This window comes from Hypanus sabinus, chromosome 5 (genome assembly GCF_030144855.1).
Source record: "Hypanus sabinus isolate sHypSab1 chromosome 5, sHypSab1.hap1, whole genome shotgun sequence".
Classification (NCBI taxonomy): domain Eukaryota; kingdom Metazoa; phylum Chordata; class Chondrichthyes; order Myliobatiformes; family Dasyatidae; genus Hypanus; species Hypanus sabinus.
The window spans coordinates 16,463,280-16,483,558 of record NC_082710.1 but is presented as its reverse complement, the minus strand read 5'-3'; the positions used below and the strand labels follow the sequence as shown (position 1 = coordinate 16,483,558).

Here is a 20,279-nt window from a genome sequence, read left to right as displayed (position 1 = left end):
TTGGGTGTTCAGCCGGAGTTCAGAAGACAGCAAACTGCAAATATAAAAGGAAAGAAATAATAATAATAAGCAATAAATATCAAGAACATGAGTTGGAGTCCTTAAAGGTGTGGGAACATCTCAATGATGGGGCAAGTGGGTGTGAGTCCTAAGGTTTCTGTATCTTTCTGTGGTAGCAGTGAGAAGAGAGAATGTCCTGGGTGGTAAGGGTACATCCACAAACGAATTTCAAGTACTTTATTCACTCTCAATATTTATCTTGCCAAAATAGAAAATCTGTGCATGTGCTGTTCAATAGAGCTAGCACTTCCATGAAGCCTTTTACATCCTCAGGGTATCACTAGTTACCTCAATACCCTGAATTAATTTAGTCACTTTAGGGAGGGAGCCCAAGCCACAGATATGCATAAACCATAAAACATATTGGCAAAGTTGGGCCATTCAGTCCATCGAATCTTCTGTCATTCCATCATGGCTGTTATATTATCCCTGCCAGCTCCAATCTCTTGCCGTATCCCCATAACTGTTGACACCCTTATGAATCAACAACCCACCAATCTCTGTTTTAAATATATCCAGTGTTGCCACATATACAATAAATCTATCAATTTAGAACTGTATCTATATTTACATGAACTTCAAAAGTAACCCTGATCTCTTCCAATTTTACAGGTATCACAGTGAAAGTAAGCATAGAAAACTTGATGAACACAGAAGTCGGGATCACCGTTCTGGTCCAGACACCAGTTCAAAGGAGAGTCGCTCACATGCTGACCATAGATCTCACTCGGATCACCGTTCAAGTTCAGAGCATCGATCTCATTCGGATCACCGATCCAGTTCAGAATACTCAGGCCATCACAAATCCTCCAGGGATTATAGATACCACTCAGACTGGCCAGTGGACCACAGACCATCTGGTAGTGGTCCAAGATCTCCCTTGGATCAGAGATCTCCATATGACTCTAGATCACCATTGGAACATAGATCTCCCCTTGAATATTCCTCTGATCACAAAAGTACCCCAGAGCACATCTGGAACAGCCGTAAAACATAACGGCACGAGACTTCGTGTCTTCACCCAATGCAGCCATAAAAAAAGTGAACACAATAAATGCCTTATGTGACTTATAGCAGAAAAAAGATGCTTCTCGAGCAGTAATATTGTTACTCCTCCTTACAGGTTGCAAGGTTGTTATCTCAAGAAGAAAATATTTTTGTATTGAGGTTAATGCTGCACTGTGCTACAACTTTGTGGCATGTTTTGTTCCTGTTTTTTTAATTCAAAGGTGGACATGTTTACTACTGCATATATTAGAACACTGCCCCGAACACACTGGATCATAGAATTAATTCTCCTCAGACATGGAGGGTTTCAACCTCATCAACCAGAATTATGTGTTGAAGAACAAATTTAAATCCACGCAAATACACAAGATTATGCAGGAATTTAGGAGCGGAGTAAAAATTTAGACTGTTCAGAAGGCAGAGGACGCTAGTACACCTCCCAAAGTTATTTGTATTGAGTCTGTTTACATTTTACACTGCGACCACATTGCCCAGTTCTTGGCAAGCTTGAATATTTAAATTCTGTACTTACAACTGTAAAATATTTTGTTGATCAATTGTAATGCCTTTGAAAATATACTACTGTAAATTATTGTAAATTTAGTGGATCGAATCTGAGCTTTTTTTCTTCTCAGGCTTTTTTTGACTACTTTCCTTTCCCCACCAGCTCAGGCCTTCACATCATGAGTATAAAATCCATGTACTACAGTTTTTAATGAATTGTCATTGAAATCACTGTTTAGAATGTAAAATGGGAAAGGGAAGATCAATTCAATTATATCTAGTCCTGTAGTACTTTTTTATTGATAACTTGTATTAGAAATGTGTTTATTTACTTTAAACTCAGTGTTGTGATTGCTGTAGTAACTAAATAGGAGAAATTCCTTAAAATTCAGATGTCAAATTATAGTTTGAGATACATTTTATAAACAGATCTACTTCTCCCCCCCCCCCACCTTAAGATTCCATTTACAGCAAAAACAATAAAATGAGGTGAATTTGATATATCATCTTCCCTATTCTTTTCCCTACTAAAACAGGCAATAATATGAAACGTGCTATGCAGTCAGATGAATTTCCAATGCATTGGTGAACTGGGGAAACTATATGGTGTTATAATGCACACCGATGTAAATATCTGCTATATATTACAAAGTAAATTTACAGAGAATGATGTGTGAATTCCTGACATCTTTTTCACCCTGGAAGAAAAATGTCAGATTTGTACAAACCAACACATTCATTATCAGTCTCTCTTCCCATCCCCTTTATTTCTCCAGAAAGTATCACAGACTTTTTAATAAAGTAATTTTGTAACTCTCCCTTGCAAATGTGTGCTTTAACTTTGGTCAAAAATAAAAATTACAAATGTGCCAAGTAATAACGGGGTAGACAGTATAGCTGTGAATAAATTACACAGTGAACTAATGTAGAGATGTAAATATAGTTTGTATGTGCAAATACTGGGGAAAAAAATCTAATCTCTGCTATTCGCTTTCATGTTTCCCAGCCCTAAGAATGACGATGGATTGAGAAATAGGCAACATTTATTTGCATAACAAGGTATATGTTATACTTTGGGCGCCATGGTAGTGCTGCGGTTAGCGTAACGATTTTACAGCTTGGGGCGTTGGAGCTCAGAGTTCAGTTCCAACGTCATATGTAAGGAGTGTACATATTCCCCATGGAATCTGTGGGTTTTCTCCAGGTACCGGTTAGTAGGTTAATTGGTCATTGTAAATTGTCCTGTGATTAGGATAGAGTTAAATCTGGAATTGCTGGGTGGTGCGGCTGGAAGGGCCTATTCCGCACTGTATCTCTAAATTAAATAAATAAATATTTTTGCAGTTCCACAAAACTTTGTGTGTCGTTAACAGACTGGATGAATTATATCCTGTTATTATACTTATGAATGAATAAAGGAAGGAAAGCTGTGCTTCAGAGTTCAGATGAAGTATTGACTCTTAAAAATCAATTTTTTTTCCATCTCCTGGAGTGTTCATTGAAATGATCTTGGGAATACCGCAGTGATTTCTATTAATTTTACTTGTGATATGAACCAATGGATAAACCATACACTAAAGCTACTTTTTATGAAAAACTGTTTTATTGACTAACAATAATTATATTAAGGTAAATATTGCAGCTTTTGGAAAACATTAACTATTTCTATATTACTTAATCTTTTAAGTAATGTAGATCAGTCATGTTTATGAAAGATGATCTTTAATTGGATGAATTGGATTAAACAGATGAATATTTTAAAACTTAATATGCTAAATTTGTAAAAAAAAACTTTGAACAAAATATTCTGTGAAAAGCCAGTATACCTTTCAGTAATAAGACTCATCAATTGTATTTATTTACTGTAAAGTTTCATTAATTCTTCCTATAAAAGAGGCTGAATTGTTTGATTAGCAGAGGAAATACTGGTAGAACTTCCAAGCCATTAGAAGGATCTTTTCTAAAAATCCAAATGATGCACACACACCAACAGGAGAACATCAGACTCAACTCAAGTAATCAGCCTACCTATCACCAAATCAAATGTGTATTGTTACTTTTGAGGAGGGGCAACAGATGCTTAATGGACTCTAGTTTTTGGTAACACTGCTGTTATCAGGCTGAATTGGAAACTAATCATACTGCAAAACCCTGCAAACCAAGCATTGATTTTTTTTTAAGCAAGCTTGTTACCATTTTACAGATTGTGATTTTAAGTTATGAGGTTGATGGGAGAGCTGAAATGCACTTATTAAAATGAAGTTTGTAATACTTTTGATTGAGGTAATGATAATGCAAAATGGGTTTTTAAATTGAGGATTATTTAAAGCTTTGTCCACCATTGATCTCAGTTATACCTCATCTTTTTAGTGTTTTTTTTAATGGCATGAATTGCTCTGGTAATTGAAGTCCTCATCAAGCTGCTGATTAGATTGCTGAAGACCACGGTAGTGATTCAGTGACAGCAGTTTACTGAAGATGGACCAGATGCAGTCTGGTCATTGCTGAAAGTTGAGTGGCTAACCTTCCATTGTTTTCACTGTAAATTATTGACCAATGTGAACCTTCCTGTAGCTTTTCAACTACAGAATATGCTGCAATTTTCACTCAACAATTTCAAGCTTGCTCTGACAGCTCATGATTTTTTTTTTAAAAAGTGCCAAATAAAGATCAACATACACAAAATGCTCAGCATGTCAGGCAGCATCTATAGAGGGGAATAATACAGTTGCCATTTGGGTCAAGACCCCTCATCGGGACTGCCAAATAAATTGATGAATGGTAGGAAATCAAGGAATTGGCATGTTTGCATATTTGCTGGCTTAAGTAGTGTGTTTTTTTTTGGTGTCTTTAGTTCAATATGTAGCACACAATATTGAATTCACAAGTTTATATTTTTAAAAAATCTGAATTATTTTCCCCAAATTTTGCATTAGGGTATTTTCCACCTCCATGTTAAACAGCATCTAAGGTAAAGACAATGATACTAATGTCCAAGTAAGTGACTCCATGTTTTCACATCATTCATCTATCTATACTTTAATTCAGCAGAAGAACATTATTAGTTCAGAACTGAGATGAGGAATTTCTTTAGCCAGAGGGTGGTGGATCTGTGGAATTTGTTGCCACAACTGGATATGGAGGCCAAGTCTACGTATATTTAAGATACAGTTTGATAAGATTCTTGGTTGGTCAGGGCATGGTGGGTTACAGGGAGAAGGCAAGAAATTGGGGCTAAGAGGGAAAATGGATCAGCCAAGATGATATGGTGGGGCAGACTCAATGGGCCAAATGTTCTAATTCTCCTTATCAAGAAGACCAACATAAGCTTTCAGAAATTAATATTCTTGTCATAAAATGAATTTGTCAATCACCTATAATAAATGCAGTAACATGTTCTACAGGGTGTTTGTCAGCCATTCATTTGCATGAGATTAGTCTCAGGCAATTTTTAAACAAATATTTTAATGTTGGAAGTAAATCTGTAGTGGATGTGTTTATACCTTCTATCATTACTTCTGCCTTTAAACTCTTCTTATCACCCTCTAATTGTGTTTGTTTTCTTTAATGCTTTACTCAACAGTTAATACCTGCAGTCAGATATTACAAGTGTATTGTTGGACAAATAAGCACCAATCATTTGGTTGACAGAACTAAAGTTGTCAAAATCTGTGGGCTTTGTGAAGCCTGGTTTTCAGAGAGATCTGAGTACTTTTGTACAGGTACTTGAGATGCAGCCTGGAATGGTCCTGTGGTGAGCATTGGTACATAAATGCCTCTCAATAGTACTGCTTAATGAGAGATAATTAGCCAGCGATGGTGTCCTGCTTTTGGTGGACATTGAGTAAATGGGCAGTTTTGCACTATCAGTGTTACTAGGTAAACACAAGAAACTCTGGATGCTGGAAATCCAAAGTAACATACATATGAAATGCTGGAGGAACTCAGCAGGTCAGGCAGCATCCATGGAAATGGACCGAGACCCTTCTTCAAGCTTTTCCATGCATGCTGTCTGACCTGAGTTTTTTCAGCATTTTATGTGCGTTATATGGTGGCAGTTCGGCTAGAGACATTCTAGAGTGCAACTCTTCACACATCCAAGGTATGGTACTGGTCCCATAGTCTCTTTGTGTGTTTCTTATTATTACATGGAATCGTACACATTGTCTACAATCAAACTTGGCTTTTATCTATTATGGTGGGGAGGCTAATAAGAATTATATGCTCTGGGTATCTGGCTGAATGTCCTTATAAATGCTTCAACCTTTGGTACTTATGCTGGCCAACCATCACTGGTGATGGGATGTTCTTTGAGCTGCCTCTTCCCCTGAACTGTTTAATTGATGATGATGCAACCAGTTGGAATGTTGTCTGTGGTACATCTGTAGAAATTTGCTAGTCTTTGATGGTATGCCATATCTCCTTAAACTCCTAATGAAATATAGCCACTGATGTGCTTTCTTTGTAATTGCATCAAAAATTGGACCCGTGATAGATCTTCAGAGATATTGACACCTAGGAGCTTGAAACGGCTCTCCCTCTCCACTCAGTGTTGATACATCAATGAGGTCTGTTGGGTGTTTCCTCAACTTCTTCTTGAAGTCCACAATCAATTCCTTGATATTATTGACATTGAGTGCAAGGTTATTCTTGCAACATCACAACCAGCTGATCTATCTCCCGTATCCCTCCTTGTCATCATCTGAGAGGATCATTGGAATATACTCATTGCTTATAATAAAATAATAATCTTAAAACCTATCAAGCAACTATTATCCCAGTTCAGGGTTTGTTAATAGGTGATGTTCTTGTACTTCAATGTACTTAAACATTTACACTATATAATGAGGTGAACAGGATAGCGAACCATTCAAATTTGTTATGTTGAATAAATATTTTAAACAGATTGTTTTAAAATCAATTAAATATACAGTAGGTTAACAACAAAAATGTAAATACAAATATTTTAAGTCACTTGTTAGATTTTATCCTGGGGACTTTATTTAATGTCAACCTGGGTGGCAGTGTCAGGATGCTTTTCTCTATGGAAACAGAAAACCTACAGCACAATACAGGCCCTTCTGCCCACAGTGCTGTGCCAAATATGTAGGTACTTTAGAAATTACCTGGGGTTACCCATAGCCCTCTCTTTCTCTAAGGTCCTTTGGACAAAGAATGCCATAAATCAAAGTGTCTGAGAAGACAACAGAAACCACTTTTGAGGAATCTCCCTTCATATATGACCTCATAACATCAGAGAAAATGTGTTTTTAGATTAGATAGTCAAAGTAAGGTGCCAATCAATGTCTCCTCTTATCAATTTCTTTTTAAAGCTTAATACTTGCCATCTCAATAAATAAAATGGGAGGAATTATTTTACAATGTATTGCTTCTAGTATTTTTTGTTCAAATTGTAAATTTAATGCTGTATCCATAGATCTGAAAATTGAATGGATGTTTAACTCAATTTTGAAAATCGGCATGGAATCTCCCTGCACCATTCTTTTATCCTGAGAAAAGGTTTCAGCCTGAATTGGCAACTGCTTATTCATTTCAATTGATGCTGCCTGACTTGCTGAGTTCATCCAGCATTTTGTGTCAGTTGCTTTGAAACTCCAGCATCTGCAGACTTTTTTTGACTTTGTCATTTTTTTTGGTGCATTGCATATCCGAGTAGCTCACTTAGGGGAAATCATGTCCATTTCTCCTCCAGTCTATAACTTTATTTTGAACCTTTAATTTCTAGTTAGTGATCTAGTTACCAATGGAAACAATGTGCATCCTTTATGTGCATCACAGTTTTGAATATTTAGATTTCCCTTTAAATTTTCTCATTCACAAGAGAACAATCCCAGTTTCTTAAAACTTTCAATAGGTCCTGTGTGCTAGGCTAGTCTGGGAGATTGCTCTGCTGTAATGAAATAATCGGTATGGCAAGTAAAACAAAGTTTTTCATTACACCTCAGAGCTATTACAAGAATAAACAGAAAACATTGGTAAGTAAATTGTCTTATGTCCATGCTTATTAATGCAACATCAAAGAATGCAAGTGTGAGCCAAGGATAACAGCACTAACACGAAACAGAAGGAGCTTGGGATCCACATCCATAGATACCTCGAAGTTGCACACTTTGGATGGTTAAGAAGATGTATGTTATGTCAGTCTTCATTAGTCAGGGAACTGGGTGCAAGAACCACTAGGTGTTATTGCAGCTCTATAAAATTCTGGTTAGACTGCACTGGGATTATTGTGTTCAGTTCTGGTTGCTTTATTATAAGAAGGATGTAGAAGCTTTACAGAGGGTGATTACCAGGATGCTGCCATGACTAGACTAGGTCTCAAAAGCTTAGATTGAGCAAGTTAGGACTTTTATCTTTGGAGTGAAGGAAGATGAGAGATGACTTAACAGACTTTCCCAGGGCAGAAATGGTTAAATGCAGAGCATAATTTTAAGGTCATTGGAAAAAAGCATAAGGTGGGGGGGGGGGGGGTTGAGGTGGTATGTCAGATATAAGTTTTTGACTTGCAGAGAGGTGGGTATGTGAAATATGCTGCCAAGGGTGATGGTAGGTGCAGATTAGGTACATAATAGGAAACTAGAGGAAGAAAATCTGGGAGGAATGGGTTTGATCTTAGAGTAGGTTGCAGGGTTGGCTCAACATTGTGGGCTGAAGGGCCTCTATTATACTGTTGTCAACCCCAGAGATTCTGAATATGCATTTTGTATGTGGGTGTGTGTTGGTCTGTTCACATCCTTTAGTTGTTAGAGGCTTTCTCTCTATACCCAGCTACCTTGAGCTCATGAACTTCCTACCTAAATTCTGCTTTCCACCTGCCAAAGGCTCTCCTCAGAGCTCAGCATTATTGTTCATCCCATTGGTTTTCCATCCAGTATTCTATGGCCTAATACCGTTTTTTTTACAATTAGGACATTAGATGATTCCTAGTTTTTTATTTTGTTTAGCAGCTCTGGTCTAGTAATAATCTACGCAAAATAATTTAAAGTGCTTAGGCTGGAAATGTTAATAAATGAATAGCAACATGAACATCCACAAGTGCACTGTTTTGAGCTGCACATTGTTACTTAATAGAATGTTGTTTTTTAGTTTTATATCCAATGTCAGCATCTTGCATTTCCAAACCACACATATGTGCAGTCTAAACCATTTCCAACTGCCAGCACAAAGTCCCTTAACCAGAGACTGTGTTCTACGGCATCTAGAGGTCACTCATGATTTCAGCTGATCTGTTCATTATAAAAGCCAAGCACGTACTGCATGTTTACATCGAGGAATTAGACCTTCATGTTTTTCATTATTGCCTTGATTGTTATTGTGGCATCAGCTGGTTTTTAAATAGAGGAAAATACAAGGGCAAGGTAACCTATAAACTCACTTTCAAGGACTCTACAACTCATTCTCAGTATTATTTTAAATTATTATTTGCAATTTCTTTTGCAAATTGGTTATCAGTCTTTGAAATTTTTCATTGTATTTTTCTGTTCTGCCATGAATGCCTGCAAGAAAATGAATCTCAAGGTAATCTGTAGTGAGATACACGGTACGTGCCTTAATCATAAATTTATTTTGAACTTTGAGTAGGCTGAAGTGGGTGAATGATGGATATTTAAACATTCTAATAAATTCAAGCGAACTTTTTTCAAAAACAAAGTTAGAGCACTAACTAGATTCCAAGAATTCTGACAAAGCTGGATGGCATCCCAAAAGAACAGTATTTTTTCTCCCCTCGGTATTTCATTATTTGCTTTTGCACAATTAAGTTTCTCTCATTTTGGATTCAGATTTTGATCTTTCTTCCCTTTTGCAGACAGGAAATAACAAAGGCTGGAAGCTTGCTGACCAGATGGAAATATGACTCAATACGATATTGATCTGTTCCCTCCTCCTGCTGGAATCCTGCTTGGCCTTTGTTAGCAGGCTGCTGCGTCAGTAATGAATCGCAATCGAAAACCCCTTATTATTAGCTTGGATCTTTCAGTTATTCCAATACTGTACGTGGTGAAGTGTGTTCACTGACCTAATAGGATGTACCAGGAAATAAAGGTTTGCTAGCTCATGTACTAACTAATCACCCAGTCATATTTCCCTGAATAGGCAGTTCAAACCAGACATTATAAGGAAGAGCTTGAATTGGTTAGGACTCCACCCTCCCCCTAACACAGGAGAATGAAGGGAGATTTGACAGAGGGGTATAGATGGGTAAATGCAAGCAGGCTTTGTCCACTGAGGTTAGGTGAGCCTAGAACTAGAGAGCATAGATTAAGGGGAACAGGAGGGCGACCAGAGGGTGGTGGGACTGTGAAAAAAGCTGTCAGCTGAAGTGCTGGAAGTTTGGCTAAGTACATGGATATGGAGATGTTATGGTCCAGGTGCGGATCAATGGGACTAGGCAGATTAATAGTTTGGTACAGACTAGAGGGGATGAAGGGCCTGGTTCTGGGCCGTAGTGCACTACGACTGTTCTATTAGCAGTGAATTAAGACCATAAGATATAGGAGCAGAATTAGGCTATTCAGTCCATCGAGTCTGTTCTGCCATGATGTAATTCTATCATGGCTGATCCCCGATCCTACTCAACCCTATACATCTGCCTTCTCACCATATTCTTTGATGCCCTGACCAATCAGGAAACTATCAATTTCTGCCTTAAATACATGCACAGACTTGGCCTCCACCGCAGTCTGTGGCAGAGCATTCCACAGATTGACCACTCTGGCTAAAAAAAATTCCTCCTTACCTCTGATCTAAAAGATTGCCACTCAGTTTTGAGGCTGTGCCCTCTAGTTCTGGATATCCCCACCATTGGAAACATCCTCTCCACATCCACCTTATCTAGTCCTTTCAACATTTGGTAGGTTTCAATGCGATATCCCCACATTCTTCAAAATTCCAGTGAGTACAGGCCCAAAGCTGCCAAATGCTGCTCGTATATTAACCCCTTCATTCCTGGAATCATCCTTGTGAACCTGCTCTGGACTCTGTCCATAACAACTCATCCTTTCTGAGATATGGGGCCCAAAACTGTTGACAATATTTGTTGAATTATTCATATATTGAATTTGTTCAGTGTAATCAAACCAAGGTTGCAGGTTAAATTGTACTCTAAGAGACCAAAAGCATTCTCTTGAATTTAGGTCTCTTATATGGATTTCACTATGCTGGTAATGAAGAACAGAAATACGTAAAGCAACTTTGCAAATTATCAAATATTGGTTTAGCTAATGACGCCACTAAGAAACAGACGAACTACACAACCCCCACATCTCTGATAATTATGAAGTTATGCAAATGTTACCCATTCTTTAACAACATTCATGTTGAAGGCATAATTTAGGCAGCTCAGTAAGCATGACTCTATTAAACACCAGCAACCTGGGTTCATTTCCAGCTCTATCTGTAAGGAGTTTGTATGCCCTACCCATGACAACGTGGGGCACTGATTTCCTCCTACATTCCAAAGACGTATGGGTTAGTAGCTTAACTGGTCACATGGCTGCAGAAGCCTGCATCTCTTAAAAAATAAAAATTTTCTCCATCTGTATAATGAGACATTCAGCAAATCAGTTTAACACAAGACAGACACTAGGTGCACACTTCCTAACAGAACTTTAATGCATGTTTGACTTGAATACACAAACTTCAACTCTGAAAGACTAAGGGAGGGCAAGTACAAAATCAGGTGGTACACAAGTGAAATTGCTCAACCTCACTAGCAGGACCAGAATTTTATCACAAAAGAGAAGTCAGGCATAAAACATTAGGGGCTCAACAATGACTCAGTATCTGACTGATAACTTCCATACCTTGTTCTGAAGAGAAAATACATCCTTTTACCATGATAAATATGCTAAGTTATAGTGCAGTTTCCAGTTCAGTTAGCAGCTACATAATAAACACTCACAACTCGTAGGCCCCATTGATAAGTTCACCTTGTGTAAGCACACCTTTATGAGGAGGTGTGGGGATTTACTCAAGTATTTACTGTCACCAATTTGAAAATAAATAATTCCAACACCATGTATGAATAGATCTGTTAGAAAATAGTTGACAGACCCTTCCTGAAATAAGACTAGGTGACTGGTTGTCATCTTTGGAGGTGGATACTTTATCTTACACACTGACAGGATGGCAAATTGTTAGTTGGAAGGTGCTACCTGGAAAATTCAGCACCTATACAGAGCACACTTTTGATCGCCTCAGTTAGAGTTGAATTAAACTATCCGTAGACATTGGCAAGATTATTTCCACAGTTTATGCAATTTTGATGAGAACAATTCACACATTAGCTGACTTTTACTTAGCAAGATCAAAGCTTGTGAATTTGAGAAACCATTGGGGCAATTTACCGGAGTTTCACTGTACTGTTTGCCAACAGGGCCAGAATGAATAAGGAGAAAGTGCTGTAAATGTGAAGGGCAGGGGTGAATAACTTGCATTTCCTCATTCAAAAACACATCAGCGAGGAATCAGACACATGAAAATAAAGCACGATACTCTTAACTAGTTAAAAACAGACCAGTTAAAGCCTGAAAGCAACATTTTCACCAGCTGAACCTTAAAAGACGAAGGAGTATAAAGATTTAACAAAACTAGATCTTCCATTACTATTGAAACTTGAAGAGACAATTATTGTGGAAGTACCTAGAAAAAAAATTTACGGGCTTGGAATGAAAACTTTGAGTTTTTTTTTTGTTTAGAATTTCTAACAAAGGTTTGAAAGGAGGTTCTGTGGGGCAGTGATTGAAAAGGATAACTAACACATCACAATATAAAAGGTATTTAAGACCTTTTGTTTAATAGTCACAAATTAAGATTTTGTAATCACTGGTCACCTGAACACTGAAGTAACTCAAGTGCAATCCACTAGGTGGCACCACTAACACAGCAGAGCGAACATCAGAAATAGCACAGAATCTGCTCTGTTTTTCTAGCAGGACATTTTGTTTATAAATAAGTTAACTATTTACATACTTAGACAATCACCGCTTATACAAACAGTTATCCATTTTGAAACCAAGAAGCATAACTGGTAAACCTTCGGAGACTGAATATCGAACTCTGACAGCTATGAACACCTTTACCGGCAGCTATTTTAAGTATCAATAAGTAGAAACATAAAGTGCCCTTTGTAACAACAGACCCTAACTGTAGGGCCATCAACTCACAACTTGCAAAGTAACTTTCAACAAAAAAAGTATATAATACTACAACTGCATTTGTATGAACTTACACAACAAATTACACAATATGTACAGTCTTGTTTGCTCAGGATTGCCATCCTGTCATATATACTGTATATACATATATACTTTTCTGAATATATTATAACAATATATATTTAATATTTATGTAAACTAAAAAAACCTACAAAAACACAATCACAATAAAGGAAAACAGTCCAACGTAAATGTTAAATAATACACCAGTGTTCTGGGCAACTTTGTTACCCCTGGGGAAAATATGCCACCGTTCTCTCTTTGGATGCAATGTCTCCAGGTCTTGGAGTGCACTATAAGCTGCAGCTGTAAAGTTTGCATCTCCGGTTGTCAGTAGGTCAAAAACACAGGAGTGAAAATAGACGTCCTTTACTTGGATTTTCTCATGGCATTTAGCGGTTGCGCTCTCTAATGTGTAAGCAGCTTTAGGCTGGGCCGGGGGGTGGTGTGGATGGCTTTGACTACTGGCCGGTAGAGGGAGGTGGCCACCTTCGTCGATGCGCTCATTCATGGGGCAGCCACGAGCACAAAGCTGCAGTCCCTGGCTGTCGTCCTCATTCAGCGCCAATTCCTCAGGCATCCTCAGAGCGAATGTTAAGTAATGCCCCACCTGCCGCACGATTACCGTCATTCCTATGTATTTTGCGTGCACCTCCACGTGTTTGCCAATGGCTTTCTCCACTATCCACAGAGTCTTTATCCAGCCATTTCCCACTGTTGTACCGTCTATGAACGCTGCAGGCAGATCATCAGTCATGGCTTGGTAAACCTTCTGATCGGTACAGTCATGATAGGTTTTGAAAATGATGGTTATCTGAAAGAAATTAAAACCATGCACACTCAGTGTGTATTAACAAATACCACAGAGAATACCCAAGTAAATCTTTTCTTTGAGGGATGACTTCAAACATCAGGATATGGTGCACTGTAATATATTGTACTTTGTTTGTAAATGAGAGCGATAGAGCTGTCCCAAAATTTCCAACAGTACTGAGTTTAAAATCGGTAAAGTGCAAATTGCTATCCCCACCATAAGACACAAGAGCAGAAGTAGGCCAACTGGCCCATCGAGTTAGCTCTGCCATTCCATCATGGCTGATATACAATTCCTCCTAACACCATACTCCCACCTTCTCCCCTTCTCACCGGTCCTGGTGCTTGTCCTGAGACCAGTAACAGACAAAAAAAGAGGGCTCACTGGTGCTCCTGCTAATTGCTGTGAAAACTTGCAACATGCAACATATTGTATGAACATGACATTGACCTCCTGTGCCAATTCTGCCTTGATATGTTGCAGCTCTGTAAAACCCTTGGAATATTGTGTTCAGTTCTGGTCACCTCATTACAGGAAAGATGTGGAAGCTCAGAGAGGGTGCAGAGGAGACTTGCCAGGATGCTGTCTGGGTTTGAGAACATGTCTTAGGGGATAAGGTTGAGCAAACTTGGACTTCTTCTCTGGAGCAAAGGAGGACGAGAGGTTAGTTGATAAAGCTGTACAAGATGGTAAGAGATGATAGACATCGGTTTTTCCAGAGCATAAATGACTAATTTGAGTGGGTATAATGTTAAGGTGACTGGTGAAAGTATGGGGGGCGGTGGGAAAGAGTGTCAGAGGCAATTTGAGTTTTTATTTACAAAGACCGTGGTGAGTGCATAGAACACACTGCCAGGGATGGTGGTTGAGGAGCTACATTAAAGGCATTTAAGAAACTCTTAAGATGGGTGATAGAAAATTGGAGAGCTCTGTGGAAGGAAGGTTAGATTGATCTTGGGGTAAGTTTAAAGGCTGGCATAACATCATGAGCTGAAGAACCTGCTCTGTGCTGTTATATTCTAATACACAAGACCATAAGATGTAGGAGCAGAATTAGGCCATTCGACCCATCTATCTGCTACACCATTCCATCATGGCTGATTTATTACCCCTCTCTTTTCTCCTGTCTTCTTTGAAATCCTAACTAGTCAACCTGTTTGAAATGTACCAAATAATTTGGTCTCCACAGTTGTCTGTGGCGAAGAATTCCATAGAGAAATGACATACCTAACAAACCAGTCCCAATACTGCAAGGGAAGGAAGGTTTGTTACCCACCCATTCCACCCCCTCCTCCCACCCTGGGATTGTTTGATGTTCTCCCCACATATCAGGACGTAGGTGCAAATGAATGGATGATGGTTACTTGGTGGGCAAAAGAGTGTGCATTGATGAGAAAGCATAGGAATGTATTTATACATATATCCACATAAGTCTTAACTTTAGGGGCAATACACACAGGTCAAATATTGAGACCTTTACTTCTGTCACCCAGATGTAATACATGGCAAATCACCATTTTCCTTCTAAACACAGACGTAATAATTAAACTTGCAGTTCTGTAATCAGAATTCCACCTTATGTGTACCCATTAAATTACTGGGATCTCATGTGCTTGGCTAATTCTTTGAAAATGGTTAACACTAAGAACATTTTTGCAGGTTCAGGGTCAATTAGATACATCTGATGTATAGAAGAGGAATTTTAAAATGGTGCTGGGTTGAATCAACAATTCATTTAAATGGATGCACTGTGCCCACATCATGGGTTCTAAAAAAGACATCATGGGTCCTATTATACACTTATTTTAAAACAATACTTTCATCCAGTAGTGAAGCGTCGCTGGTTATGTGCAGAATGACTTCTGATATACAGTCAGCGGCCAGTTTATTAGTTACCTGCTGTACCTAATGGAAGTATTCTCTGAACAGCTGCTGTTGCCCATCCACGCGAAGGTTCAACATTCGGATACACACCACCGTTGTAACCTGTGATTATTTGAGTTACTGTCACCTTGAACCAGTCTGACTATTTTCCTCTGACCTCTCTCATTAACAAGGAGTTTTTGCCAACAGAGCTGACTCTCGCTGGATATTTTTGTGTTTGCTGCTCTGTAAACTTCAGAGACTGTTGTGCGTGAAAATCCCAAGATTTCAGCAGCTTCTGAGATACCTAACGCACCCCGTCGGGCACCAACAAATATTCCACGGTCAAAGTCACTTCGATCACATTCCTTCCCCCATTCTGATGTTTAATCTGAACAACAACTGAACCCTTTGACCATGTCTGCATGTTATTATGCATCGGGTTGCTGCCACATAATGGGGTGGTTAGATATTTGCATTAATGAACAGACATACAGGTATACCTGACAAATTGGCCAGTGAGGGTATAAAACTCATAAAATGGAAATGAGTCTCATAAAAATATGATCAACTGGCATAAATGGGATTGAATGCATTTTCATGATTACGCGGTGTAATCCTTAGTAAACTGATCAGTTCAAACTCAATGAACATTTCTTCATATCCAAAGGGCGTATATAGAATACAATACCAATAAATGCAGAGATTTATTAAGTAGGTTTTGAAACTTTCCTATTGAATGGGAAAAAAAACCTTACAAAATAGTTAATTATTTGGGAGTTCATCAAGATGTATTTGTGTATGCAACACACAGAGGAACTAAAATAAGTCATGACAGATCTTGCTGGCATTGAAATGGATCTTCAGATTGGGTCATAGAAACCCATTTGAAGAATCACAATTCACATCCCACAATTACGCCTTTAATAAACCTTTCCAAACATCTATGACAATCAGGATTTTTATTCCAAATATTTAAAACATAGGAGTAGGGATTTTCCTGTAATTGGAAAATGCACGCCTACATTTGCCAATTTAACTGGTTTAGCGACAGCACTGGGGCTGACATCTGTGTTACGGTCCTCGGGGACTAGGGAACAAAATGATACCGAGGAATGGAACAGCGCCCGGGGAATTACAATACAGTTCGCTAGTTACAGAATTAATAGATTCTATTCCAGTTCGGCCTGGTTCTCACTTCACCACTGTCTCTCCCTCTCTACAATTGATAGAAAAAGCTACACACATCAAGGGCATCCTCAAAAGGGCACAGGGTTATTAAGAACCCCCGTCACTCGGGACTTGCTGCCTCCTTATTTCTAGTATCAGGAAGGAGCTATGAGCCCGAAGACGCTCACTCAACGTTTCAGACACAGCTTCTTCACCTCCACCATTGGATTTCTGAACCTGCAACGAACCAGCCCGTGAACACCACCTCACTATTTTTGCTTTCCCTCTCCAAATATATATACATTTAAAAATGTAACAAATAGTATTTTTATGTACATCGCACTGTAATACTGCTGCAAAACAACGAATCTCACGACACAACTCAGCGATACTAAGATCTGATTCCGAACGTGATTTGAGTGGAAAAGTTTGGGGACATTATAGGTAAAAGAATTAAAACAGTTTGAAGACTAACTACAACACAGGGCGGGATATCTGGTGCACAGATCCTCTCCCATCCCTAAGTGCAAGCACTTCAAGGCAGGGATTTTCCCAACATTTAGCTCTTTCCTTTTCCCCTTACATTCCCAAAATATGAGTGCGAAACAGCGGCCGGACAGAGCGAAGGGAAGGGTACCTTGTTGGTGGCTGTAGCGCTGGATCCCTGCACAACAGGGACGTTGGTTACTTGCACTGACAAGTAGTCGTTATCAATGAGGGGCCAGGCTCCCTCCACTTTGCAAGTCTGGAAGTGATCCCGGAAAGTCCTGAGGTGCGGGTCGCCGAACAAGCCGCAGAAGACGTAGCGGCGGCGGGCAGCCCGCAGCTCGGTGCTCGCCGCCGCCGCCGCCCGGTTGTCGTAGTCGCAGAAGCCGATGTTGTGACTGACGGGTACGAGGTCCTGGGCCGCGATGGACGTGGGGCCCTCCCGCGAGCAGTTCCTCTGGCTCATCAAGTCGCTGATGCCCAGCGTGGCCGAGTGGAAAGCCAGGTTGCCCCGGCACGCTTTGGCTGTCCGCTCCGTGCACAGGGCGTAAGCCCGCAGGGCAATGCAGAACTCGGAGGCAAATGCATTAAGAGCGGTGTTCAGATGCGACGTGAGGGTCACGAAATCGGTCGTACACTTCTGAATCCTGCACTGATACTGCTGCTGGCAGTACCCTGCAAAATAAAAAAAAACAATTTAGAGTCATGAACCAGCAGACGAACGCTTGTAAACAAACCAATGCAGTAGCGCCAAATTGCCGTTAAACACATACTTGCATTCCAGAACGATAAATCAGTTTTCGCAAAACGCTGCTCGGTACTATTTTAACCCTCATGATTGAAGATAAGCCTTTTGCATTTACTGAAATGAAGTGCACGATAACTTTACAATTTCAAAGTATTGCCATATAAAGGCTTGAAGTGTGAGGCGGTTAAATTTAATGCGTTTGGGATTGCAGCGTAACGTTCAGCTCGCAGTTAAAATGTCACAAGTTAGGCAAAAGAAAATCCCTGTTATCATGTGCGGGAAGTCAGATACTGATTTGTAAAGATTAAAATGAAAATCTATTCATAACACGTAATCAGACTCCGGGCAACAAACTTGGTTAGCATTTTAAAATGTTTGGGGAGATTCAGAACAAAAAAATAAAGGAGTGCCGAGAGGAAAGAGACGATCCAGTCACTGCACGCTGCTCGTAACTTGAGCTGATTTGTGGACTTTAAGTAAACACAATCAAATAACAAGAGATCAAGAAAGAAAGATCTGGTTAAATCCTGTTAGCAATCTCCAAGGGGAAAAAATTCCTGTTACCACTTCCAACCGAGTTCTTCCCGACGTGAGCCGTTATTTGCTTAAGTTTAATTAGGAATGTTTACATCGTACCGAAGAAAATGCCTGCTCAAAAATGATGAGAGTGAACGGATTGCAGTCAGGAAAGTTTCCAAAATAAACGAACCAGCTGGTGATATTGTTTGGCTGGAAGCGAGAGAGATTTATGGACAATTTTGCTTGCATCAAATATAAACATTTAAAATCTACGACCAGCTACAGTAGCGGCGGTGCCAAGATCCCGATCAGCTCCGAACGCTAATATTACAGATGGTGCTGAGGAATTGGAAAAGGGGTTACCTGTGTTGGCGAACGTCGAAATGAAAAGCAGCAAGAAGGTGAAGGCTGCGGCGGGCCGTTCAGCCCCGGGGTAGCAAAAGCCTGTTTTCCCCATGTCCATCCATTCAGGTTGCAGTGAGTTTCTCAGATACTCCACCGAGAAGGGGTAGCAGCTGCAGGAACCACTCCTCGACCTGTAGGTGCGAAAGATGCATGAAGGAAAATGAAGAGCCGAGGATGCAAGATCGCTTTCGGATGCAAACAGTGCAATACCGCACGGCGCGTCTGCCCGAGCGCTATCAATCTCAGCTATCGCATCAAACACACGCCAGCTTGCGCCGCCACACTACTCACCCTTACCCCACCGCCCAGCACGGAACTCCCGCCCACTCCGCAGCCTATTGGCTGAGCACCAGTCCACCGGACCAGTTCTGTCCGGTGATTGGTGGACTGCCGCCGTCCATCATCGCCCTCCACCCCCGCCCCGCTCCCAGGCCAGCGATCCACAGTTTCCGCTGACAGGTTAGGCTGCGCCGAAGAACATGACTTCATCGCGGCGGAGAGTTGAGTCAGAGCTGGAGGTGCTTCGGGGAGGAGGGGGTGAGCAGAAGGAAGAAAAGCAACAGCCGAAGGGGGGAAAATAACAAACGCAGACAAGACATAGGTTAGAAAAAGGATGCAATATAAAATAATTTAATGCAACCTCACTAGCAATAAATATTGAGATAGGTGAAAAATTAGCACAGTTTAGATATAAAAAAACGACTATGGACTGATATCGCAGAAAAAATGCAATATATACACCAGACCTCCCAACCGGAATGATAGGGCGAACTGAAAAACAGATTAAAACGAAACTATACATTATTTGATAAATAGAGACATTTATCGATTGTGTGCGTTTCTTCATTATTTGATTTATTACAAATAAGCCAATAGTTTGTAACTTATGCAAAATCCTAGTTGGAATTGCGTCTCAACGGAGAAAGCAAACCAGTATAGGAAAATAATGTGACCCCGAGAACCAGAGCCAAATCTGTCCATTTGGTTTCAGCAGGAGAGCGTTAAACCTTCGGCTGCTTTTAAAAAAATATATATTTTTCTCCGTGACATCCACTGTGTGCAGTTCAGGTTATGGCTGGGAACCACACAGTCGACCAGCAGAGCGTGTGCAGACTGCACATGGCGGGGAGGCAAACCCCGAGATCAAGCTTACAGTTCCGTCCAGATCAAGATTTCTGTCCATGACCGTGCAGGGAGCAAAACATTTATCGGGAGATCGCAATCTCCTCTGCCCTGCTGCCCCGCTCTCTTTGTGCGGCCATAATTTGGTGCAAATTAGTTGTTAAAGTCATTTGGCTGCGAAATGCTTCACGCTTGTGCTAAACCACATTTGAGCAATGGGCCAGGCAGTGAGTGCAGCGGGCGAGCCGGAGTCACCCGCCGCGCAGCGCTGTGTGAACGGCAGCGCCTAGAGGGGGCGCCGCGGGAGCTTGCAGCCTCCGCCAGCACCGGCTCGCACTCGAGA

General features: G+C 40.2%; 2 protein-coding genes across 3 annotated transcripts in view; one reads left to right on the top strand and one right to left on the bottom strand.

The window, feature by feature from the left end:
• Positions 1-2,389, top strand: part of chd1 (chromodomain helicase DNA binding protein 1) — a 115,421-nt gene extending 113,032 nt beyond the window's left edge. For both annotated transcript variants that reach the window (XM_059969453.1, XM_059969454.1), the window contains exon 37: positions 673-2,389. In XM_059969453.1, coding sequence (XP_059825436.1) covers positions 673-1,057 — 385 coding nt within the window. In that variant the 3' untranslated portion in view covers positions 1,058-2,389. The remainder of the gene's footprint in view (positions 1-672) is intronic.
• An 8,793-nt stretch (positions 2,390-11,182) lies between these two features.
• On the bottom strand, positions 11,183-19,206 carry rgmb (repulsive guidance molecule BMP co-receptor b). Its single transcript, XM_059969452.1, has 3 exons — positions 18,773-19,206; positions 17,294-17,817; positions 11,183-13,623 (listed from the first exon to the last, which is right to left on the bottom strand). Exons 1-3 carry the CDS (start codon positions 18,870-18,872, stop codon positions 12,958-12,960), a joined length of 1,290 nt encoding a protein of 429 aa, XP_059825435.1. The 5' UTR covers positions 18,873-19,206; the 3' UTR covers positions 11,183-12,957.
• Positions 19,207-20,279: the final 1,073 nt, after the last annotated feature.